The sequence below is a fragment of the Chionomys nivalis genome, chromosome 9 (genome assembly GCF_950005125.1).
Source record: "Chionomys nivalis chromosome 9, mChiNiv1.1, whole genome shotgun sequence".
NCBI lineage: Eukaryota > Metazoa > Chordata > Mammalia > Rodentia > Cricetidae > Chionomys > Chionomys nivalis.
This window is the reverse complement of record NC_080094.1, coordinates 80,042,063-80,067,743: the sequence shown is the minus strand read 5'-3', so window position 1 is coordinate 80,067,743 and position 25,681 is coordinate 80,042,063. Positions and strand designations below refer to the sequence as shown.

At 41.7% G+C, this 25,681-nt stretch overlaps 1 protein-coding gene across 2 annotated transcripts; it reads right to left on the bottom strand.

Annotated features, from left to right (window-relative positions):
• Positions 1–693: 693 nt before the first annotated feature.
• Api5 (apoptosis inhibitor 5) lies at positions 694–24,535 on the bottom strand. 2 transcript variants are annotated; one of them, XM_057780820.1, is made up of 14 exons: positions 24,317–24,535; positions 16,376–16,537; positions 14,622–14,715; positions 14,095–14,160; positions 13,471–13,622; positions 12,385–12,591; positions 11,730–11,834; positions 10,541–10,630; positions 9,408–9,589; positions 8,491–8,584; positions 8,004–8,060; positions 6,427–6,503; positions 5,871–6,007; positions 694–2,746 (listed from the first exon to the last, which is right to left on the bottom strand). In XM_057780820.1, the coding sequence occupies exons 1-14, from the start codon at positions 24,383–24,385 to the stop codon at positions 2,664–2,666; spliced, it is 1,575 nt and encodes a 524-aa protein (XP_057636803.1). In that variant the 5' UTR covers positions 24,386–24,535; the 3' UTR covers positions 694–2,663. The 2 variants fall into 2 exon arrangements, with proteins under 2 accessions (XP_057636803.1, XP_057636804.1); XM_057780821.1 differs by having other exon boundaries at positions 694–2,741.
• Positions 24,536–25,681: the final 1,146 nt, after the last annotated feature.

Sequence of the window (25,681 nt, the reverse complement as noted above, 5' to 3'; positions counted from 1 at the left end):
AACTAAACTGGGGTTCTCTGCAAGAGCAGTCAGGACAGATTTTATGATTATTTCTTAAGAATTTGATGTGGGTTTTTATTAAAATTTTATTACATTTAGTGTGAGTTTGTGGTCGGTAATAGGACAATTTTCATTGAGTTGGTTCTCTCCACCAGCTAGGGGATTGAACTTAGGTTGTCCAGCTTGGAAGGAAGCTCCTTCACTGGCTGAGTCATCTTGCTGGACCGGGTTTTTATTTTAAAGAATAGATCTCTTTAGCTTAGACTTGCTTCAAACTTGTGATCCTCCTGCTTCAGCCTCCTGTTTGCTGGGATTACAGGTGTTTGTCATGGAACCTGGCTGATATTTTTCCATTCTCAAATACTGGAAGAGTCTTACTATGCAGCCTAAACTAGAACTTGTGATTCTCATGCCTCAGCCTCCTGATGGGATTACAGGCAAGGGACCATGTTACAACTCTGCTGACACTGTTTCAACAAAAAGAACCAAATCTTTTTTCAGAAGATTGTATTTACTTGTATAAAAATATAATAAAAACAGATGGCTTGCAAGACTGAATCAAAATTGACCTTGACGACAGAGCACGTTTTTCATCTTTATATTTAAGACCTACCAGTTCACCATAAGCAACCAATAAATGCTAATAATACCTAAGAATCTTATGTTATAATTATAACACTTTAAGACACAAAACAAAATTACAAAAGGAAATTTATTTCAAAAGCATAAGGGAACATTTACATTTAAACAAGGGGATAAACAGGTGTCTTGAAGAAGAAAAAATGTATTTATGGCATGAAGCTTTTCATTCAAATCTCTGAAGCAAAAGAACAGTAAGTTATGCACTATTGCCTAGGCAAGGGGAAGGGGAACAAAGGGAAGAGGGAGGAATGCAGTGAGCTCTGCATCAGACATGAGGTCAAGTTATTTCTGCTGAGTTTACAAATACACTCAGACAAGAGAAAGGAAAAATTACACCATGTTCAAAATTATATTGCTGTAGTCCAATTTATTTTCGTACTCAAAATGGTGTTAGACCATGGCTGATGTATCTGAGGTCCATACTAGATGGTCAGTTTTCAACTGGCAATCCCATGTTCCTATGTCTGTTCAGATTCCAAGGGAGCCTAGGTTCAGCTCAATCATGTGGAATGTTCAGAGATTATTGCCAGCACTCCATAGTCAAGCTGACCAACTTGTTGTGCTCACTTGTATCATCTAGACTTCTAGAATATTTTCTCCATAAATTATATGCAGTAATTCTCACAAAGGGGTTTTGCTTTTTTCCCGGTGTAGAAGTAATGGTAATGAGGACACCTGTGTAGGAATCGAAACCTCAAAACAAAACAAAAAAACCCAACAAACAACAAAACTACTAGCAATGACATCTGAATATTTGACTTGAATAGCAAATTTAGGGAAGGAAGATTAACTGGAACAAAAATATATGAAACATTCAAATGAAGAACAAAGGGTCTGAGCCACTAATAATGTCCACGATATGAGGCACTCCACAAACCTCCCATCTGTTGTTTTAATCTAAAGACTACTGGCTAACTTATACAAAAATCTGATTAATAACCTGAGAAGTTAAATTTTGAAAGTGGCAAAAGCAAACTGAATGAGCATCTCTATTTAATGATAGTATGTCATCAAGTCATTTTCCTGGTTAGCCCTGGTTAAGTTTCCAAATCCTAAATTATACTATCCATCCTGTGAGAACCTGTATGTATACCAGATCTGATTATATTTCACCAACAAGGTCTTCAAATTTGTCTCTGAAAATACAACCTCTGTTTTCAGTTTTAAACAATTTTAATCATGTAAGTATGACTGACTCAAATTCCTCCCCACTGGATTGAAAACCTGGATACCAAGTTAGTAATGGATTCATTTCAGCCTCAAAAGGATAATCACTGTGTCAGATGACCCATTCCTAGAATTTAAAATAGTGATTTGTTGTACACTCAAGTTCCATGGCACGCACATATACACACACAACATATGCTTATGTTTATATGTATATTATGCACATGTACTCCTATTCAAATAATAAGACCCTGTGTTCAAAAGCTGTATCCCAAAAAATGGAGAAGAGTGAAGGAAGCAATGCAAAACTTACTGCTTCCTAAAAACCTAATGTCACTTGTACACTGTAAGAAGTGTTTAACTTCTATGAGTCTTAGTAGGAATGCTACACACTGCCTAGCAGTTTCATTAGCAAAAGGTTAAGACTGATTATTACTCTTCTCCATGTGTTGGGCAAAAAACTGGAACAGAATGGGGAGGAAAATAAGTAACCTTTCAAAAGTGATTGGCTTTACCAGATCACGAGCTAGACTGAATTTTTCATTAGATTCAGTTCTTAACAACAAATTATGAAGATGTTTAATAGCAAGATTCACAAAATGAAGTCTAATAATGAGGCTATTTTGAAAAGAAGTCAAAGCTGCAGATAAAGCATCCAAAAATATTGTTGTGGTTTTACCTTGGACACAACCATGGTCTGTTACAAAAGTAGATCATACATACAAAGGTAGAAAGAACATTACGTTTTCAGCTGAAGGCAGCAGTCCTGTTAAAGGGACATCCCCGGCAATCCAATGAGTAGTAGATTTAAGAACATTAAGCTCGTGACAATGCTGAAGAATGTGATGTTGCACTCAGTAGAGTCTTCCTCGACTACGATTTCCTCGTGTTCCCCAACCACGGCCTCCTCTACTTCCCCTGAAGGCTCCTCTCTGCTCTACGAAAAAGCGAACAATGGTTTAGGTCCTGCTTAGAATTTCATGGTTCAGCAAGTAGAGAAAATACAGCTGGCAGTTCTGAAAATAGCAGCAGGCCTTATAAAGCTAAAGTGGTGTTCTCCTGCTGTCTTCAAATGCACTGTCCATCAAACCAGGACAGCACTTACAGAAACAGAGAGGTGAACAGCAGAGTGCCAGACAGTTTGGTTAAATGCTTCTCATTAGCAAAGTTGCTGCAAAGCGACAATGTTAGGATAATCATACTTGTAAGTTTTTATTTTGGTGCCAGTACTATCAAAGAATAAAACTATTAAAATGCCTGCACTTACTAAAGAATTAACAATGCAACAAAAACATCTCTGATCTTTATATATGAGAAGTATCTTACACTATTGATTTGGACATGAGGCTGCCCTTTTGTATGTGACACAAAGGCAGTGTCCTTCGTTGTGACTTCACTATCTACACAGCACTGGCATTCACGGTAAGTGCAGGTTCAGTGCTGAGCCTTTTCATTCTTTCATGGGCTCTATGAGCTCCCCAGAACTGTCAGAAAGCTGTGTGTTACATACACATATATTCTGAGTGAGCATAGTACATCTTTTGCTGAAGGTCAAGGCACACAGGAGAACAAGATCATGAAGAATTAGCTCAAAAGACTCTCTCCAGTGAAGAAACTGAAGTTATCAGTGAGGCTACTCTGTTCATCGTGGGCAAATGAAATCAGTCTGTGTTGAACTTCTTCACTGCAGCAATAAAGGCTGGCATTTATCTTTCTGATCCACAATTTTGGTGTCTTGAAAAATACCTTTTAGGTCAATTTTACAATTCATTTTAAAATTTTTGACAGTATCGCTTATCAGATGGTTTTCTGATGAAATCCCAAGAAGAAAAAAATAATTGAATCTGAGACAGAAAACTAGACTTCTCCAATCTAGTCAATACCTCTCTCTCTCTCTCTCTCTCTCTCTCTCTCTCTCTCTCTCTCTCTCTCTCTCTCCCCCTCTCTCCCTCTCTCCCCCTCCCTCCCCCTGGATCTCTCTGTCTGTCTCCGTCTTTCTCAACTTTGGATGTTCTGGAACTTGTAATATATATACAGATCAAGCTGGTCTTGAACTCAAGAGATCTGTCTGTCCCTGCCTCCTAAGTGCTAGAATTAATTAAAGGTGTTTACCACCATACCCCACTTTTATTTATTGAGACCAAATTTTATTTTTTGCAGATTTTAAAATTAAAATATAATTACATCCTGGTTTACTGGCAAACAAGCTAAGGTGTTACATTTCCTGCATTTCTTCTCCAACTTCTATCAGGCACACAGAGAGTTCTATGAGACAAAAATCTTTGTGGAAACTCATAGTAGGCACGTGACTGCCCAAGTGAAGAGGAACTTTTTAATGTACTGTGCAAAAGCTCATGGCTACTTTCATTCATGCTATATACACCCTCATATCATCTAACTGCTGATTTTCTGATTAGTACAGATAACACATTAAGTCAAATTATCAGAAGATAATATCCAATGTAATAAAACAATGGAGACTCTTTTCTGTTTGCAAAATGCTCTCAAAAATATTATCTGAGGCTCCTAAGAGTTCTGCTATCCCTATTTTTCAGATAAGAAGCAAAGAGATGCACATTTATATCCAGTTAGATAAATACCATCCAATATAGCCCCTAAATAAGTCTTTAAGAGTTCATTTAATGCCGTGAAGTAGTGGTGCAAGTCTTTAAACTCTGCAGGCAAAGGCAGGTGGATCTCCAAGTTCAAGGCCAGCCTGGTCTACAAAGTGAGTTCCAGGACAGCCAGGGCTGTTACACAGAGAAACCCTGTCTCGAAAATCAAAAAACAACCAACCAAACAAGAGCTCATTTACATAGGCGAGTTCTTTTCTCAGACTAAAGCTGGCTTTCTTCAATAGAGGAATTTACTAATGTCACCAGGAAACAGAAATCGAATATAAAGTAACATATGGCTCAGAATATACTTAAAAACCAATACTGCAGAATTAATTATATTTAGCAATCAAAATCAATCACATTAATGTTTGGTTGCTATTGTTATGATGTTGCTGATACTGTTATCATTGAGACACGCTCTAGTGGCTCAGGCTGACCTCAAACCTTCTATACAGATGATGACCTTGAATGCCTCTCTAGAGTTGGGGTTTCTAGTATTAAGCTTTTCCTAAACAAAAACGGGGCTGGGTGGGCTACTTCTGCTCATTCTGACTCTGGCTTGCCTTGAACTTATGATCCTTCTATCTCATCCTCCTGAGCACTGGGATTATAGGTATGTGTCATTATGCCCCATGTGTTCTTCATTCTGTTTTTTCTTTTTTCTTTTCTTTTTTTCTTGGTTTTTCAAGACAAGAGTTTCTCTGTTTTACAGTCCTGGCTGTCCTGGAATTAGCTCTTGTAGACCAGGTTGGCCTCAAACTCAGAGATCCACCTGCCTCTGCCTCCCAAGTGCTGGGATTAAAGGCGTGTGCCACCACCACCACCCGGCCTGTTCTTCATTCTTTCAAAAAAGGACTTATATGGGGAAAAGCCAGTAAGAGACAGACTTCATTACTGATTCTATAAGCTTTCAGAGAGAATGGACAAGTAGGAAGTTCTCCTAGCCAAGGGGGAGTAGAAAGTAGTGGCAGGAAGTTTGCATTTTGGGCAAAAGAAGGCAGTGTAACAGCAGCCTCACAGCCACACAATGCTCTACCCCCTGCCCCCGTTTCTATGGCTTCTCTTCCAACTAGCAACAGAAAACCCGAGTATTTTCAGCAACAGGCTGACAAGTCCCAGAGACCCTCTACACCACATTTGCCAGCGTTGTATCGTTCCATTCATGGAGAATAAACATGATGGCTCATGACAACTTCCTGGTTCTTATAACTACAGCAGGCATATTTTCCTTTTCAAGTGCTTAGGTGTCACATGTTGGTTCAGTGGGCCCACAAGAGTTAGAGAAATGGGATATAATTATTTCCCCAGTGGCTCCCTTTTCCAGGCTAACTCAAGAAAAGCAACCTAACAGAACTATGATACTATATATAATTCACAATTAAAAGCATGTACCACTTTCTACCTAATCTCTTGGACTGCTTGTACCCAAACGAAAACGCTCACCATAATTAAAGTTGCCCAAATTGCTGCTGTATTTCCCACTGGGAGGATTATAAATCTGTCTGGCATCCCTTTTTGGTCCGCCTGGAGATTTCTTGGGTGGTGAACCTGAACTTGTGTCTTCACTGGCTCTCTTTTGCCTATAACAGTGGGAAAAGCAATAGTTAAAAAGCACTGTATTATGCCAAAAGCTACAACAGTCCTAGATTATCCTGTGAGCTAAAGAGGACAGTCACATAAGAAAGTAAACAAAGTTATCATCAGAGTAACTGTTGGATTATACAGTTATACGGGAATTACCAAAGGGCATTCACATTACTTGAAACATGGTTTCAAAGACATATGCAGTGTTGACTGTGCAAACCTACCAACAAAGTCTAGTAATGTGACAGGAAACATAACCAAGCACTCCAGGGCTGTCACTACCACCCTCTCTTGTAAAGCTCTGGCATAAGACTTGTACTTTAAATCCTCTTTCTGAACATCATATTTTAACAATTTCTTGAGAATCATTTCACTATCAATGTACTCTTGAATCTCTTTAAAACCCGTTTCTTACCCAATCTCAACTTTCTGTACAGGTTTCCAGGACAATGTTACTGTGCTCTTATAAGAAGGAGGAATGTGGAAGAGATCCTGGAGAGACAAAAACAAGAATCAGTCAAGACTTCTAATGGATGTGCTAATGTTAGAAAATACTGGGCGAGGAAGGGGGCAGGAAGATTTTGGTTGAGACTTCTCTGTGTAGCCCTGGCTGTCCTGGAACTCACTTTGTAGACCAGGCTAGCCTCAAACTTAGAGATCCACATGCCTCTGCCTTCTAAGTGCTGGGATTAAAGGCATGTGTTACCACCTCCTGGCTAGGAAGACATATCACATCTTAAATAATGGTTTTGTGTGAGGCCCTGGGTATAATACATAACAATGAAAAAGAAAATGTGAGCCGGGTGGGGCTCAGAGAATCTACTAGACTGGTTGGCCAACGAGTTCCAGGGGTTCCTGTCTCTGCCTCCCCAGTGCTGGCATTACATGCACACACTTTGCTTGACTTTTTACATGGGCACTGATTGAACCCAGGTAATAAATAGTAGCAGATATATATATTATAAAGCTTTGAAAGGAGTACGTTAGGGCTGGGTGTTGAGGAGGGATGGTTTCACTTTGTTGGGCAGGTCTATCTTGAACTTGTAGCCATTCTCCTGCCTCTACCTTTTGAGTGGTAGAATTATAAAGCACACCACACATTCACTGACTCTGTTCTGAATGCCTTTTCACTTCTTATCCTAACAATGTGACACTCATCCTCCATGTCTAATGACACTATCGTTTTCTCTGGAATGCTATGTTCTCTTGGATAAAAAGCACACTCTCCATAGCATTTCTTCTACATTAGTTGACAGCATACTTGTCCTCACTGTTAGTTAGGCTTTATGCTCTGGCTTTATTTAGGAAAAAGAACAGGAGGGTAATTATAACTTAAAGGCAAGGTACCACTAGCCTGCAGCACAGAAAAGTCAAATGAATCACACAGATAAAGAAGGCCACAGGAAAACATTTCATGTGCTGCACAGCACTGCCCATTATTACAATAGGCAATGCGAAGTTTCACTGACTTCAAAAGGACCCAATAACATTAAGATCACCAGAACTGGGGGCTGCAGAGATGGTTTACTGGTAAAAAGCACTGGTTACTTTGCCAGAGGGCCTGGGTTCAATTCCCAGCACCCACATGGCAGCTCACAACTGTCTATAACTCCAGTTCCAGATCATGCAAACACCCTCACCCAGATATCATGTAGGCAAAAAGCCAATGTACACAAAATATGAATACATCATTCTTAAAAAAAAAGTCAAGTCTTCAAAACAAAACAAAAATAACACACCAGAACTGTAAGCTACTGAAATTTCTAAGTCTATCTCTATTTGCTGACTGCTTTGCATGGCTCTCTCATCTTTTCCAACCTTTTAAATTCAGGTTAGCTCAAGAAATATCACTTAGTATTACAAAGAAGTATCAAGTTTTTAAAATCAGAAGGCAAATATAAGGAAGGAAATGACATCTCCCCATTGCAGACACACAGAAAACCTTTTGCACTGACTCTGGTTAGCTGGCAGGTCAGGGAGAAAGGGACTCACCTTGATTAAAACATTGATATTATTTGTTATTTTCAAGGCAACGACTTTTATCTTGTTCTGTATGTAAAGGAAGCAGAAAATTAAAAACCAGTAAGTTCTGTGTGTACATTCCATTCTGCATGCAACCAGATTCACATCACTAGGTAGAGAATTTCTAGGCAGAGATTTAAATCTATAGAGAATGTGTTTTTGTTTTCTTCCTTCCCCACTTCTCATACTAAGCAAATCAACCATGCTTCTTTGGCAGGCTAGAGAAAGGACGACCTGCAATTCATATGATAAACACACAGGGCATATAGTTTCTAAGAATCATCTTAAAGGAAACCAGTATAAACTATAGGAAGTTTAATGAAAACTGGAAAGTGTCGTTTGGAGTGTGATGAAGCTGGCTTTTATTATGAAGATCAGGGAGACCCAAATCCCAGCAAGGACCCACAAAGTCTGTCATAGGACTGACAACTTTTGTGTCATCAGCCAGCATTCTTACCTCTTCGGTTTTTAAGGCCTCGCCTGTTTTACCCTGGAGAGCCAATCGAAGTTGTCTGATATAAACCTGAAGGCCTCGAGCAAAGTATTGCAACCTAAATGACAAAGTATTTAATCAGTAATTCATCACTTCAATTTTGTTCTTAAATAATCTACTGTCGCAGAACAATCCACAGTGCAAAAAAATGGCTACATGAAACAAACAACAAACAAACAAAAAAGGGACTTTCTTAAGTAGTTTGTTTCTGATCAAGTATCTCATCAAGCATTTGATGCTGAGATGGATACTCGCTATGCTGTCCAGGCTGGCCTCTACTGTGCCCAAGTGATTATTAAACCTTAGCTTCTTGACTATAGAGTCTGTGAGCCATGATGCCTGTATGATCATAGTAAACCACTCCCAGTGGAAAATTAGAGTTAGCAGGTGACAGTGAGACTCAAGCACTGCAATATGTAAGATGTAGGTTTGTTAATGGAATGATTCTGTTGAAAGTATCCTATGAAAATCAGTCACTACCTTTCCTAGCACTGCTGCTCCACCACTGCTGCACATCATCAGCTGCAGACACAGGTATCGGACACATCCTAGGTGCTGGGCATTGGACTAGCTTACTCACATTGCTACGGTCATTCAAATCTAACAGATGAGAAATATCTAAGGAGTAGAGTGGTTGCCCAAGGTAATGGGGCAAGTGAGAAGAATCAGAGTTCATTTGTTTGAAAGTTCCCTTCCCACCAGACATCTGTAATGTCACATCCGTGAAATGCTACAAACATGTGTCTTCTGGACTCTCATCCTATTTCACTATATAAAGGAGAATGGGGAGAATCAGATATTATAAAACACAATCAAAACTAAAGGAGCTTGAAGATTTTTTCATCTTTGCCAAGGACTAAACTACTTCTATCATGTATTACCTGATTTTGAAATCTTTGAGCTTTTCTGCATTCAGTTTGGCTGTTAAGAAATCTGGAAGTTTTCGGCCCAATTGGTGAAAACTGTATAATAAACATTCCACATAACTGAACTGCAGCTTGGGTTCTTCATTGCCAGCGTTCTCTCCATTTTCTGCTTCTTCTGGAGGAAGAGGCATATACTCCTAAGACAGGAGAGACCAAATGTTTGCAGTATGTTCTAAAGCCTCTTGTTAGAAATACCCATGTAATCCTAAGGTGTGGCTGGAAGACATGGAGCACTAAAAACAGACTAGAATTGAGCTAGGACCTACTGGACCAAGGCTCTGGCACACCAGCTATCATTGTTAGCCCAAGTTACAGTTGCTACCATTAGTAACAAAAGTGGAAATAGATAACTTTAGGCACTAGGCACCAAAGTTCAGAGATAAGATTCAATGTACACCAAGACTTTATAATCTTAATGAATAAAAAAAAAGTATTTCCTGAAGTCCATACTTTTTACACTGAGAGTGTGACACAGACATTCAGTATCAGCCTTACAACAACTGGTCTACCCCGCAAAGTCTGGAAACAGCAGATGTTCAATGTCTCCATATATGCCAAGGGCCTAAGGCTTACCTCTGGTCATTTATGTAACTGCCCACATCAAATACAAGAGTCACTCAATGATGCTGACAATGATTTTTATCAGATGGCCTATTTTCTCCACGATTACAACTTAACTGACAGACTATTTCCTGGTTGCTAAAGCTACTTGGCCTAAGGCAGCTACCTAGTTGGTGGCCTGGAACAAATGGCCTTCCCATGCCAGCTACAGCCACAGTTTGTAGACTATTTAGCACAATCAGAAGAATCAGTGATTCTTTTTCATGGACATATCATTTTGATTTGGGAGCAAGGGGATGATCTAGTTTCTAAATCATGGGTGATCTTTACGCAACACATCAACATCAGGAAATGCCAAGATCCAAAGAGACTTCCTTACAGGAGGAAACATGAGGCCCGAGCACTCACTAGAATTAGTGTTTAAGGTACATTTCAAAAGCAAGTTCTCACCATGTCAAAATGAACAGTAAATGAAGTCTTTAAGGTTATAAACGGACCACCCCACAAGGAAAGAAGAAAGCTCTTACCAGTAATTTATCAAATAGTTTTCTTAAATTTGTTTCTAGTTTTTCCATGTCACCACAAAATGAACTCATCTCGGCTAACAATTTTAATACCTAAAACACACAAATTTACCATTAGAACTATTTTTAAATGAGCAAGGGCTATGGAATGAGAGTTATTCTGTACACCTTTAAAAGATTGTGCTTATTTTCAATTATGCTTTTCAGAATCAGGTTAGAACTGGAAATTTCCCTAGAGATGAAATGTTACAATTAAACATTCAAGAAAATGAAGGCCCTTAGTACAGTCATGAGGTCTGTTTCTGAGCAAACCCAGGATCCCTAATTCCCAATACATCTGTGGGAAGCAAGGAGAAGAATACCCATGACCCTTTCTACTATAGGCTCATAGTGACAGTGTTAAGTATACTGAAAATTGATAAATACATTAAACCACCAAGCATCACTTAGAATGTGTAACAGCAGCCAGTCTCTCAAATTTAATTAAGGTGGGTTCTTACTAATTACTGAAGTTAGACTTTAGTACTATCTGAAAATGCTAGTAACTGCCAGTATCTGGAAGTTCATCCTGTTCCCTCCAATCTCAAGATTGATCAGCTTAGCCTAGGACATCTGAAGCAATATAAACCCATACTCCCTGTTCTAGAGGATGTTGAAGGAAATGGCGTGCATTCCCAGCTTTCAGTCAATTCACCACCATTATGGCTGTTCAGAGGTTTGCTCTGTGCCACACAGTGTGACACAGGAGTACAAAGAAATGCTGGAGGAGTGACACAGTAAACACACGAAACAACAGGTGCCACAGAACTGTGTCTGTACAACTGAGATCCAAAGCAGGAGGCTGCTCGCTCCCCTGGAGGACAGGCTTGGTAGCAAAAACCTTTACCTGCTTGAACCACCCCACTCGCCCAATCTAGGTTAACTGTCTGGCAAACTGTCATGAATTAAGTACCTTATTTAAAAATATTTAGGCTTCAAAGGCATAAACTCCGTTCAGTGCTGTCCCACCGCAGCAGCTATAATGGGATCCATAAATCACTCCTATGCAATTAATTCTGACCTAGGAGATTACTGGCTAGCATTGCCAGACATTTCAATTACCCCCTTGGAAATTAGATCTAAGCCAGTGAGTCACATTTCTACTGAAATATGGGAAAGCTTTTTGGTGCTGAAGGCAGGAATATTCTCTTACCTCCAACTGTATATCAAGACCCTCCACTGGGGTAGTCAGGGTACTGAGATTAGGGAGCACTTGCTCACAGAAATATGTCACAAACCTCGTAGAATGGACATTTTTCTGTAAAAACAATGCAAAAACAAAAGTCACAAAACAAACAAAAAGTCTCTTTTTCAAAGATTATAATAGTAAGTAGACTGCCATTTAAAAGTGTGAACTAAGTATCCCACCATTATGTGACCTTCCTTGAAAGGTCTCCTGGAACACTGGGACGTGGATACATCTTGGATCTCCCTTTTCACTCTCTAGTTTAGTGGCACTTAAGTGCTTTAGCGCTGGATTTACACACCGCACAGTATTACAGACTGTCCTTACTGTCTCCCAATAAGGACAGATCCTTTATGGTTTTCAAAGTAAAGCATACACATCTCAGAAAACTCATCCAAGGGAAACAAAGCTGGAGACAGAATGTAAGTTCTCACACCTCTCAAAGTTTCTAAGCAACCCCTCAAAGCTACTTCTTGCTGCTTTGGGGTCCTACAGTGTCGCTTTGCTTCTACATGCTCTACTACACTAAGAATGCCTTCGTGCGAAAGTCTGAGGAATGATCAAGTAAATATGGACAGAGTTAAGAGTAACCCAAGTGTCAGCTATGTGGAACAAAGCTCACAGAGAAGAGAGGCACGGCCTGCCGGGTGCACTGCAGGAGCCTGTCCACACAGTCGGGGTCTGAGGGGCTGAAGGTCTGCTCCAGGTCAGCTTGTTCCGCTACCAGCTCTACCAGCTGCTGTCTTCCGCTCACTGTCTGTAAGCTTTTTAACCCAGACAGTATCTTCATGAACAGAACAAATTCTTCACCAGTCACATCTTCCAGGACCTGAAAAAAAAAGTAATTCAGAAGAACAGCATTTTTATTAGTAGAAGGGGCAGAGGGAGGGGAGGGAGAAGGAAGGAGGAATGGAGAGAGAGAGGGAGAGAGAGCGCTTAATAGCAAGAGTGGCATTATTTCAGTTACATCCTAATGCTTCTGTATGACAAAAGGATAAGTTTTAAGTTCAGACGAAGGGAAAGCTGTATTCTCTAAGAGGACCAAAATTATTCTAAAGAAAAAAATTTTTTGACATATAAAGCACCACAAACAAAGAACTTCACAGATTTACAGTATAACTCAGATTAAAATTTCCATTTCCAAAATGAGTAAGAAAAATACATAAAAATGTTCCTGGTGAGGGTGGGGAGTGATAGAAATGATTAAGAAATTTTATCCTATTGTGTATTTGTTTTACTGTCCAGGAATGCGCATTAAAATGCTAAGCATGTCTTAAGAACTTAAGCTACGGAATTACTAGGGTATGTAAGGTACTGCCTACTTGCTTCACATAGACCAACATGGTGGAAGTCTGTTTACTGCCACAGCAATAAGTTAAGCAGCTCATACAAATGCTTTTATACTTTTGAAAGATTTTACACGCAGCAAAAAAAAAATCTGTTTCCATTATTTCACTATGCTATTTCATTTTAAAATGCTCCAGAATACTCTTACCATCTCAAGATGGGAAAGAAGAATAAGGAGCCATTAGTATGGCACCACCAAGGATTTCAATGTGATTGTACCCTTTAGATTAGTCTGAGTCATTAAAGTGTGTGAAGGAGTTTTGGTAAAAGCAGGTAAAGAACACTTTTGCAGTGAGACACGTCTCTCATCCACATCCAACAATGACAATTACCAGTGAATCTCAAGGGGACTGCAACAGACCTTTTTTGATTCAGTGAGTATGAGCTCTTCAACTTCCTTAGTTAGCACTTCATCTGGGAGCGTCTTAAGTTTCGTGGACAGGAATTTAATTGCTCTTTCTCTAACAATGTCTTCTCCTTGAAGAATCTGGCTAAATAAGCCACCTAATGTTCCTGTAAAGCAAAAGAGCAACTGTACAGTGTGAAGCGTTTACATTTATCTCATCATTGTTCAAACGAGGAATAAACACCCCGATACTATCAATGCTGGCCAAAGTCAGTCTGAAATCTTTACAGCTCAAACCAGAAGGCCACAATGCTTGGCTCCCAGGGCATCAGCTTCAGTATGACTGGCATTTCGTTCCAACTATATCCATAAAGTCCAAGTATTTTGGGAAAATTCTTTAAAGTTGCCAAAGGAACTTTTCCAACACATTTTGAGGGGAAATTTGAACTGTTTTATTTATTTTTTTTACAATTACTTCTTAGTAATTTTAAGTAGTACTTAGTAATTAGTCCCAAACATCTAAGCTGGGAGGCCCCTTTTCAGAACAGTCATCACTTTTATGAAAAAGACCCGAGTAAAGCCCAGGCCTCCTGGTTTCCTAAGACTCCAAGCATGATTCAGAAATAGAACTGGCTTTACCTTTTGCATCCATCTTAAATATACTTAATAGTGCATTGTTCACCAAGTTAAATTCTGCAGAGTCATCTGGGGAGAGAACAGTAACATGATGAATAAAGGATAAACTTAAAATAACACCTTCATTTTCAAAGTTAAGATTCAACAAAGTTTCACACAGGTGATGGAACAAACAACCTACGGCCACTAAGCAACTCTTTCAGAGGATCGGGGACACATCAGTCCTTTACAGTGGCAGAGAACATCACGCGGCATGCCTGGGACAGCACCACAGGAAACAGGTGAAATGATAATGTGTTACAAGTCTGAAGAGAAGCCTACCATTATGCCTTTATAAACAGAATTTTAAACAAAACAAGTCACAGACTCAGAAGTCAGTGAGTTTCATAACACTGAATGAAAGAAAGAAGTTCCATGTCATCTGGCTGAGGCGGGTCCTCCGTGCCCATTGCCCATGCATAGCAGAGTCAAGAACAGCAACTATTCCAGAGAGGATACTGAGATGCAAAGGTGACAAAGTAACCTCTCACCTGTCTGCAGAAGCTGGGTCAGTATATCTGCTACTCTTGGAAGATTTTCTCCTGTGGCAAACTGAGGCAGTTCTTTAATGGCTTGGCGTCGTATCTGAGCATGATTTCAAACAAACAAACGAATTGCTTCATCATAAAAAAGCAATGACAAACTCATCGTTTAAGACAACTGAAACCATATTAAGAAACCATATTAAGGAGCACACGAATCATAAAATGCAAGATGCTTTTTCTTAAAATACTTTAAATACTGTGTACCTTTGTGGAGGATGGGGGAGGGAAGTACACATGGCCCAAATGCACACATGGAGGTCAGAAGACAACTTTGTGAAGTTGGTTCATTCTTTCCACTTTTACATGGGTCCTGATCTGAGGACCGAACTTAGGTTAGGCTTATGTATAAAGCATCTCCAACTGCTCAGCCATCTCACCAGCCATAAAGATGAGTTTTTTTATTTAAAGATTTTTACTTTTTTTCTTTATTTTTTTCAAAACAGGGTTTCTCTGTAACTTTGAGGCCTGTCCTGGAACTCACTTTGTAGACCAGACTGACTGGCCTCGAACTCACAGAGATCCACCTGCCACTGCCAGGCTAAAAAACTTTTGGTGGGGCGGGGGGAGATTTTTACTTTTATCTCCCCCCCCCCCATGTGTTTGTGTGTGCACGCACGTGTGTGCTAGTACACAGAAAGGATAGAATGACAGAAGAGGACACTGGATCCAATGGAACTGAAGTTAGAGGCCACTGTGAGTACCAGTGGGTGTTGCGATAGGGTCTTTAGAAGGGCAACGGGTGTTCTTAATTGCTGATCCATCTTCCTGTTTCTAACAGTTTGAAAAACAATTTGCCCCATTTGTTTTTGAGACATGATACTGCTATGTTGCCAAGACTGGCCATAAACTTCTTGGCTTAAGGGGTCCTTCTGTCTTAGTCTCCTGAGTAGCTGGGACTAAGATACATGCCACTGGCTCAGTTTACTATTCAGGTTTCACAGAATAAATAAGACAAATGCAGCTGGAAGGGATATTAAATACTGAACTGCAGCAGAGAGTTCATTGGTAACAAACCTGCTTGTATGGGACTTGTATATACAACTGTTGGGCTGTGACTTTTAGGTATGTTAATATACTGTTCCTTTAGAACAGCAACCATGACGGAGTCCTCACCAAGAATTATTATAGGGCCTTCTATAATGGCTACTTAATTAAATTAAAAAAGATTCCGATTTACTAGCTCTTCCATCAAAAATGATGCAGTTTATATCTGTCATTCGCTGCATGAAATGCTAATGATTGATTTCATTTAGAAAGTTAAGAGCTAATAGCTGTAGAAGCCTACACCAGTAACTAGAAATGTTAATGGTAAATTCTGAACCACGAGAAAAGGATCAATGCTTAGTCTGGTAATCGGTTACAAGTATTACAGTGACCAACTATTGTTTTGTGACACATATACTACACCTATCAGCACAAAAATTGCATTAACAGTCTAATATCATACAAAATATGAGTAACAATTTAAGATGTGAGCTACATTCCATTTTTATCAGTGGATAATGAAAAAGCAAAACAAAAAATTGTTATTCCATGCATTTTTTTATAAATACAAGATAATAAACTTAGTATTTTTTTGGGTCTGGTAATAATGTGACCATATTATGATAGCAGATTATGGACTGATCACTACTTTGATCATGTTACTTTTACACACACAAATACTAGAAAGCTTACTGAAGTGTCAATCATAAACTTACTGACACATCTTCATCCTCACACAGGTCTAATTGTGCATTGATTGCAGAATCAGCCAGTTCTGGAAAATGCTTAAAGAATTTTGGAATAAACTGAGCTGCTAATCGCTTTTCCTTGGTGCCACCTTTCACACCATCCAGGATCACTTGGTAGGCATCTTTATGCTGGAAGGAAGACAAAAAGAAACAATACTTAAGAACTAGAAGCTACAGGAAGATTTACCACACATGCACAGATGCTTCCAATATTTAGAAACACTAGAGTTTTACACTAGTTCCAAAACTAGTGCTTAAATTGGACATGACCTTTTTTACTCTATTTCCCTGTTTCCTACTGCCGAGTCCATTTTATTTGTCAATTAGGAAAGAGGGAAATATGACCCTAATTTTAAGTAGAAAAGAAGCAAGTAAGTTGCTCAGTAGCTCAACATCCTGTCATTTAGGTATCACCAGGCCTTTTGACTCTGTCATGATTTTAAAAATGGAGAAAGATATTAGAGAAGTCTCACAGTGGCCAGGCATAGAGTAATGCTAAATAGCATTCAGGAGGCTGAAAAAAGAAGGTAGTAAGTTTGGAGACAGTCTAAGTTACATAGCAAGACCTTGTCTTACTCTGCCTCCCACCTACACGGACCTGTTCTAATTAGCATCTTGAGGAAGTTGAAAGAAATCCATTTCTGAAATTCAGTAATTACTAATATAGAAAATAAAGCAGTATTTCCAGGAATCAGTGACTTATTATTTAGTGGTACTTTGGACTGCCAGCAGCATAAAATATTCCAAATAGTGCACAGCTCTATCCACCTCTCTCCCAGCATGGCTGTGGGTTCCATGTGAGTTCGAGGCCAGCCTGGTGTCACAAGGTGAGTTCCATGCCAGACAGTTACACGGTGAGACACTGTTTCAAAACAACAGAAGCATTAACTTAAGTACTTTGTATATTCCGTGCCCACAGTGGCCAGAAGAGCAGATCCTCTGAACTACAGCAACAAGACAGTTGTGAGCCATCATGTGGGTGCTGGGAATTGAACCTGGGTCCTCACTTGGCAAGAGCAACAAGAGCTTTTAGTCACTGAGGCACCTCACCAGCCCAACTGTAAATATTTTTGATGCTTTTCTAAAATCATGTTTTGGTATGTTTTCAACAATAATAAAACAGAACTCTAAAGGTGTTCCTTCAGGAAAAATATAAGATACAATTTAAATCATTTTCATCAGTCTACTTAAAGAATTGTGTGCATGTGTGTGTGTGTGTGTGAGTGTAGAATATAAGTAGGAAAGCATAAGGAAGCCTGGCCATTGATAAGCTAATTTAAGAATAAGAGTTTGAACAGAGGTGCCTTCTGGGCATTTCCAGAATGTGTAGCTTATTAAGTAAAAACCCAAGTGCCAGAGGTGGGCTCCTTCCCTATGCATTCTTGGTGATAGACGCCTCTATCACCAAACAACACAGGTAATTGCCACTGTGGTTGGCTCCCCATCAGAACTAGGTAGTAAGACCTTACTGACAAAGATACTACATGCTTTGGTTGTGGGACACAGAGAAATCAGGCTGAAAATAAGCTGGAAGCTTCATTCCCGATGGCCAGAATGTCTGAGGTACTCTGCAGGCTGCAGAGGGAGCCTTGTCAGCAACAGTCTTACTCAGCTGTGCACTCTGACATGAGGCAAGATATGGAGAAACAGTGGTGATTCTGTTATGTAAGTAGGCAACTGCTTTCTGACTGGAACTTCATATATATGAAGGAATTCACAGCTGGTACTGTAAACCTGGTCAGAAGGCCTGTGGCCAGAAAGGTCATGGGGCAAGTGGAGAAACTACAGCTGTTATTTTGCTAAAATGGACATGTGTTCATCAAACTGCCATCTAAATAATTATACTTATCTCATAGGTTAGTGCTGCTGCCAGCACTGCTCAGAGAAACTTGTTTGCAGTGGAGAAAGGAATGGCAGAGACTCTTAAGACGTCGAAGTACTGAGAGTAAGTGACTGTTGCCAAAGTGGGACATAGGCCATCCCCTCCAGGCTTAGGGAACACCCAGAAGGGAAGGCAGAAGAACAGCAGATTCTAAAGATGGAGAACAGTGTTGCGGCATCCTCAATTTACAGCAGCTGTGATACCTGCCCAACACTGGGCCAGCCAACGTCCTGGCAGAATGGGAGGAACTCATGAGACCACAGCCCTCCCTGTACCCCCTCCCAGAGATCTGTATGTATTTACTAGCTGCCAGGGGAGGGAAAGACATTTTCTTCAGTGGTGGAGGCACTCGCAAAGTACCCATGCTCTGTAAATAACCCCTCATCTATGCTCCTGTGTAATCTGGATCAAACTTCCTTGGTCATAAACAACAAAATTAAAACATGAAAGTAGGATTATCTGGAAAAAGGAACGGGTCAGTAGAGAGAGTGAACAGGGTATGATAAAAATGCATTATGTACATATATAAAAATATAATGAAACCACTATGTAAAATATACCAATAAAACAAAATTAGCTGCAGCAGTGATGTTCAAAACATAGGCAGTATGCATTAAATGGTCAGAGACTGGGTGAAGGATGGGACTTTCACATAAATATATTTTTTGAGTAAAGAAAAGGATGAAGGGGCTGGGGTGCAGCTCAGCGGCACCACCCTTGCCTAACACACAGTAAGCACTGGGTTCCATGCCTAGCAGTGCAAAATAACCTCAAAAACAACTGAACACTGAAAGAAAAAAGGGTTTCAGCTAAACTATATTGCTGCTTTTTTATTATTTTATTTTTTAAATCTTTTTAATTTTTGAAATATTTATTTATTTATTTATTTATTATGTATACAATATTTTGTCTGTGTGTATGCCTGCAGGCCAGAAGAGGGCACCAGACCTCACTACAGATGGTTGTGAGCCACCATGTGGTTGCCAGGAATTGAACTGAGAGGACCTTTGGAAGAGCAGGCAATGCTCTTAACCACTGAGCCATCTCCCCAGCCCTATAACTGCTTTCTTCCTTGACTCAAAAGTGTTTGCATTTATACTACTTAGGTTGCTAGTATTTTCATATACTTTTCAGAATTTGACTATAGTTTAATCATACAGAATAAAGCTACTAAAAGAGTGGTATTTCATGAATCACAAGTCAGCAAGTTAAGCCTCTTCCACCCCAGGAGGCAATGCACAAATCAGAGCTTTGGGATTTATACAGCACCTCAGATCAGCCTGCTGCCAGTCTCTAACAGCTGTCTTGACACATGTGCCAAGGCAGCTTAGGAAGGTCAAAAGAAAACCTGAGGTAGTTGGTTCTTTCCTTCTTCCATGTAGGTATTAGAAACTATACTCCGGTCATCAGGCTTGATGGCAGGTGACTGACCCAATGGGCCATCTCTCCAAGCTAGATAATAAGTTTTTACAGGGTAGAATATCACATGTAGTTCAGGCTAGCCCAAAACTTGTTATACAGTCTAGGCTGGCTTAGCGCTCCTCCTTCTCCCTCTCCCTCCAGAGTGCTGGGAATATGGAGGTTTCCACTAGACAAGTATTTACATTTTAAAATTAAGTTAAAATGTGAAATAAAGGTGAGTTACACATTGTTCTATCATGGCTACTTGGGGGCGGGAGCCAGAATGCAGTGAGGAGAGCCAGAGGAGAGGACCTGAAGGAGTGGAGTTGGAATGGGGGAGGCATGTGTAGTACCTGCAATGACAGGAGAATGATAGATTCTGAGACAATAACAGTTATTTAGAATTTATCACCTGCAATCTGCTTATTAGAAATGCAGATTCTCACCGGTCTATAAAGTAAAGCTCTCTTCATTTATCAGACAGCCCTTGTAAATTTTTTTCCTTTTTTGTATCTATTTAACCTTAAGAAATTATTTCCTAGAAGATACAGTGCAAGGATTTAACACTTATCCCCACAACTTTATAATTTAGTAAAGGAATAAGAAAAATCTATACAGGAAAGGATCTGGGCTGGAGAGATGGCTCAGTGGTTAAGACATTGGCTGCTCCTCCAGAGGGGAGATGGATTCTTAGCATCCACGTGGCGGTTCATAACTGCTTATAGTTCCAGTTCCAGGCAATCCGATACCCTCTTCTGGAAAAACTTGCACAAAACAATAAAAATTTCATGGAAAAAAAAGACAAAACTTAGAGAGAGAGAGAGAGAGAGAGAGAGAGAGAGATCTGTTGCTTGAGGGGAACTAGCTAATAAGATCTGGGGGAGGCTGGTGTCTAGAACGTGACTGTCACTTTCTAGTGCAAAACCCAGGATGTCTGGGGAAGCTAAGCATGATGGTACTGCTTGTTATCCCAATGGAAATGGAGACAGGAGGATCCCTGGAGCTTGCTGTTCCAGGTCCAGCGAGACTAGTTCATCAAACAAGGTGGACAGCTCCTGAGGAACACAGACGTGACCTCTAGCCTCTATAAGCATGTACACACATATGTACCCACTGTGTCCTTCTAGGCCTGAGAGGACTTGTGTGCTTCCTTGTATTTGGGGGTTCTGCCCTGAAAGAGAGACCTAGAGAAGCTGGGCGGTGGTGGCGCACGCCTTTAATCCCAGCACTCGGGAGGCAGAGGCAGGCGGATCTCTGTGAGTTCGAGACCAGCCTGGTATACAAGAGCTAGTTCCAGGACAGGCTCCAAAGCCACAGAGAAACCCTGTCTCGAAAAACCAAAAAAAAAAAAAAAAGAGAGAGAGAGAGAGACCTAGAGAGGGAAAGAGTGGTTTGCAGTAGCAGAGCTGAAAAAAATCAAATTAAAGACAATAAATCAAAAACCGTCAAAGTCGGTTTCAGAACAGTCCACATAGCAATCTGCCAGAGAATGTAACATGAAACTTTATTTTACTAAACACAAAAGATATTTTCTCTTTCTGCAATGGTTTATGTGTCTCAGCTAGCACTTGACTTTTGTTAGTTAAAACTGTAGCAACATCCTAAGCCCAGTATGTTTTTTGGAGAGCCTTTCCAGGCATCTTCTCTAAAAGGGAAGAAGTACCACACAGACAGGACTCACTGTATTGGTTATGTGGTGGTCCGTGTCTTAACTGTGGTCACTACAGTGTCGTGAAGAGCTGACTACCCACTATCTACAGCCCTCAGACTGGGTCCCAAGGCCCAGTGCTTTGTACCTGGCATATGCTCAAAAACGATACAGCATCCTTGAAATCGCCACAACTCACCTGAGCCAGAAAAACTTTTCCTTTTCACTTTCTGGTTCTTAAGCACTCTTCCCAAACAGCAGTTTTGTCTCGAGAAAGCCATTTTTGCTCTCCTGAGGAGAGTTATCAATTCAACATTTTTTTTTTATCATAAGGATAACATGGGGGGCTGGGGAGGTGACTCAGCAGGTAAAATGCTTACAATATGATGAGGACCTGAGTTCAAACCCCAGAACCTACATAAAAGTTTGGCTCACACTGTGTATCTGTAATCCCAGCACTAGGGTGGCAGAAACAAGAGGATTTCTGGGCTTGTTAGATAGCCAGACTGGCAGAAGGGGTGAACTCCAGATTCAGTCAGAATCTGTCACAAAAAATAGGGTGGATGGTAAATAAGTAGAACACCTGATCTCAACCTGGGCTGCCACAGTGTGTGTGCACAGGTATAAACACACGAATATCTACACACACACACACACACACACACACTCAGCAAAAATGAAATTAAAAAATTAAACGATAACCAAGATCTATGCAACTCTCACTTCTCAAACCCAGGCCACACTGGGGCCTGGCATTTCATCAACCTATACCGTCTACAGTATTCCAAAGTCAAATGGAAAGTTAAAGAACAACTTACACATGTGTGGTTTCAGGCATTTCAGAAAAGGATACCTCCCCTCTCCACACAAATTGAACTTGGCTTCCACCTGCCCTAATGTACTCTAATAGGTGGTTGTCAAAAAATACTTTCCCTACTTCAGCAAAAATCAGCGGGGAATGAGACAGCAGCAAGTACACAGTCTCTAAGTTTTCCCTGGAAAATTCCCAATTTAGAACCAGAGCACCATTCTAGAACCAGAAACGAATCCCTATTCTAGGCTCCATCCCTGGACCCTCTTGTTGATGTGTGACTTTTGTTAGAACAGTCAGCTACACGCCTCGGTAGCACGATTAATAAAAATTCAGAGACAGATACTGGGGTTCAATCTTAAAGTCAGAAAAGCAAAAAAGCCAGCCACTGGCTCTTACCTCTACCTCAGTCTGAAAATGGAGATCCTGACTCCAGGAATCCTCAGAATGAGACTGAGAGCTGGCTCCTCCGTCTTGATATTCCTTTCTAGTGCTGGGATTAAAGGCATGCAACAGCACGGCCCACCAGTTTCCATGGCAAACTAGTGTGGCTACTGGGATTAAAGATGTGTGTCACCACTGCCTGGTCTGTGGGGCTGACCAGTGGGGCTACTTTACTCTCTGGTCTTCATGCAAGCTTTATTTATTAAAATACAAATGAAGTACCACTACACTCCTCCCTAACTCAGTTACAAACACCAACAAAAGCACGCTGGCCAAGGCTGCCATATCACTTTTCCTAGGAACAACGAATTCCTCTGTGACTGACCATTGTATTTTCCATCTTATGTAGGAGGCAGAAAAAGTCTGCTTTACAAGGGGCCTAACAGCGTATACACATCTGTCAGGGTGAACCTTCACATTCTGACAATAAAGCCCCCACAGACATGAAAGTAGGGAAGGAAAACTGTGGGGGCCAGCCATGATAAACTAAGTCTGGGCAGGTCACCCAAAGAGCTGTAGATAGACACACCTGCCAGCGTATCTCAACAGGACACCCCTAGACAAATTTCAGCCAACCAGGGGCCCTAAACCTCAGAAACCCCTCTCCCCCACCTCTACTACTATAAAAATCCTATTCTAATTGAGTTCGGGGCTCTCCGGATATTCCAATACGTTGGACGTGCGGAGAGACCGAGTTTGCAAACTTGATTAAAATAAAGGCTCTTTGCTTTAACATATGGGACTCGGTCTCCTTTGTTGGCTTTTGTGGGGACCCCGCGGATTTGAGCATAACAAAACCACTTCAAATTGGTACGTTCGCAATACTAAGTTCTAACACGCCCCTCTTCCCCGCAAACTTAGTAAGGTTCTACTAGAACTGCAGACATCCAACGGGACAGGAAGGACTCCTCCACGGCTCAGCTCAAGGACGTTTCGCTTTCTTTGGTACGGGATGAGGACGCTGAGAAATCACTAAAGCGTCTACGCACTGAAAACGTGGATTTCTAAAACCTCTTGCCAGCTGGCTTCTTTTTCCCAGAGGACAAGCACTTGACCTTAACAGCTCAAGTTCAAAAAAAGCTTCAAGGCCTAGACGAGGAATTCAGCAGGGTCCTGAAAACTATGCCTGGGGAAAAATGAGCGGAGAGCACTTCTTAGAACATTCTATTTGGGGCTTGATCGCCTCCCTCTCCACAGCCCTGCCTGCGACTTTCTTCACAAAACTCTTCCAGTGAGAAACAACACAAAACGCTTGTCCTTTCCTCGCGCATCACTAGTGGCCGGGGGAGCAAGAAGCTGCCACCGCGCCTCCAACGCCCGCCACAGCTGGGTGCCCGCCAGGCGCCCGAACGCGCAGGGAACGAACGAACGCCGCCGCCGCCGCCGCGAGCTCCTATCCAAGTCCGGGCGGCAGGGCCCGGCCGGCGCGTTGCACCGGCCCTGTATCCTACTCTTTCTACATCATTCACAACTTCTGCCTCCAGAACCGACAATTTCGGTCTCTTGAGGAAAACTTTCCATTTCATCACAGTCCGGGAAATGCGAAAGGCGGCGCGGTTAGACGCGGGTCCCGGAAGACCGGGGGAAGGCCGGACTGCGGGACCGCGCGCTCCCGAGCAGGCCGAGGCCGCGTTCCCGCTCCGAGTGCGCGCCCCGCGACGCGGCCCAGTGCGGCGGGAGCCCAACTCCCCGAGCGGCGGGCCCTCCAGGCCGCGGACTCACCTGGCCCACTTGCTCCGTGGCATCGGCGAGGATGCCGTAGTTGCGGTACAGCTCCTCCACCGTCGGCATGCTGAGCGCCAAGTTCCGGGCCCGCTCCCGCCGCCCAACACGTAGTCGGCGCCACCGCCGCCTCCACGGAACTTATCTAAGCCGTCGACCGCACTATTACGCCGGTAGCTGCCGCCGGGGCCGCCACCAGTCACCGCGCACAGCACGGCCCCGCCCCCAACGTCTACGCAGACACAGACGCGTCGGGAGGGGCCCGCGGCGGCAGCCGAGCCTCGTCCCGGGATCTATCGCCCCCTACCGCTCGGCGGTGCGAAAAGAAACAAGGACTAAAGGAGCTGGCACCGGTTGGTGGGAATTGCTTTTTTCTTCTCCGCAAAGTTCTTACATTCACCAGAAATAGGAAGATACAGAGAGAAGTTGAAAGCACACGATGTTTGAGAATTCACACGCTCCATTTCTTTCTCATCCAGGAGGGTCGCAATAAGGGAAAACATTAAATGCGATTAAAAAGAGAGAGGGGTTCCGGGGAGATGACTCAGCTTGTGGGGACAAGCTGAGGACCTGAGTTAGATTCCCCAGAACCCAAGTAAAAAGTTGCATGGGGCTGCGCGTGGATCTAAGATCTCGGCACCTGCAAGGTGCAGACTGATGGATTGCTGGAACTGGCTGGAGAGCCAGCCTAGCTCAAATCAGGCAATTCCAAATTAATTAAGAGACCTGCCTCAAAACCTAAGGTTATGACACCATAGTTCCGAGAGTAAATGTGCTTGCCATGTAAGCCTGACAACCTGAGTTCAGTCCCTGGAACCTGCAGTGGAAAAAGAGAACCAACTGAAATTGATCCGGATCTTGAGACCGGAAAACACTGGTCTGTAGTTCGGATCTTGGGGGGGGGGGGGGGATAATACACAACTCTGACACGAATCTTGAGGCAAAGACACACCTTTAATCCAGACCTTGAAGCAGGAAAACACTTGCCTTTGATCCAGACTTCGAGGCAGGAAAACACAGCCTTGAATCCAGACCTTGAGGCAGAAAGAGCCACCTCCAGTCTTAGCCACACCTTCTGCTGGAAGCCTATATAGAAGAAGGAAGCTTTTGCTTTTCGCCTGCCCGCCCTTGCCTTGCCAGCACATCCACTCCTTCACTGGCATTAGAGCCCACGTTTTTGGGATTCCAGCAAAAACAGAAGACCAGCTGAATGAGATACCAGCCTCGAGGGACTGAACAACTACTAGACTGCTCTTTCCATTCATATGTAGCCACTGTTGGAGTAGTTGGACTGCAGTCTGCAAGTCGTTCCAATAAATTCCATATGTTTATTAGAATTTATTTATATGTATATTGGACTTTACA

What these genes read in the sequence shown, in the direction of transcription:
- Api5 (XM_057780820.1), bottom strand. Translation starts at nt 24,385, where the DNA reads ATGCCGACGGTGGAGGAGCTGTACCGCAACTACGGCATCCTCGCCGAT. An exon ending in GTGAGGATGAAGATGTGTCA is followed by an intron (nt 14,716 to 16,375) that starts GTAAGTTTATGA and finishes AATCATGCTCAG; the next exon opens with ATACGACGCCAAGCCATTAA. An exon ending in GTACAGAAAGTTGAGATTGG is followed by an intron (nt 6,008 to 6,426) that starts GTAAGAAACGGG and finishes CCACTGTTATAG; the next exon opens with GCAAAAGAGAGCCAGTGAAG.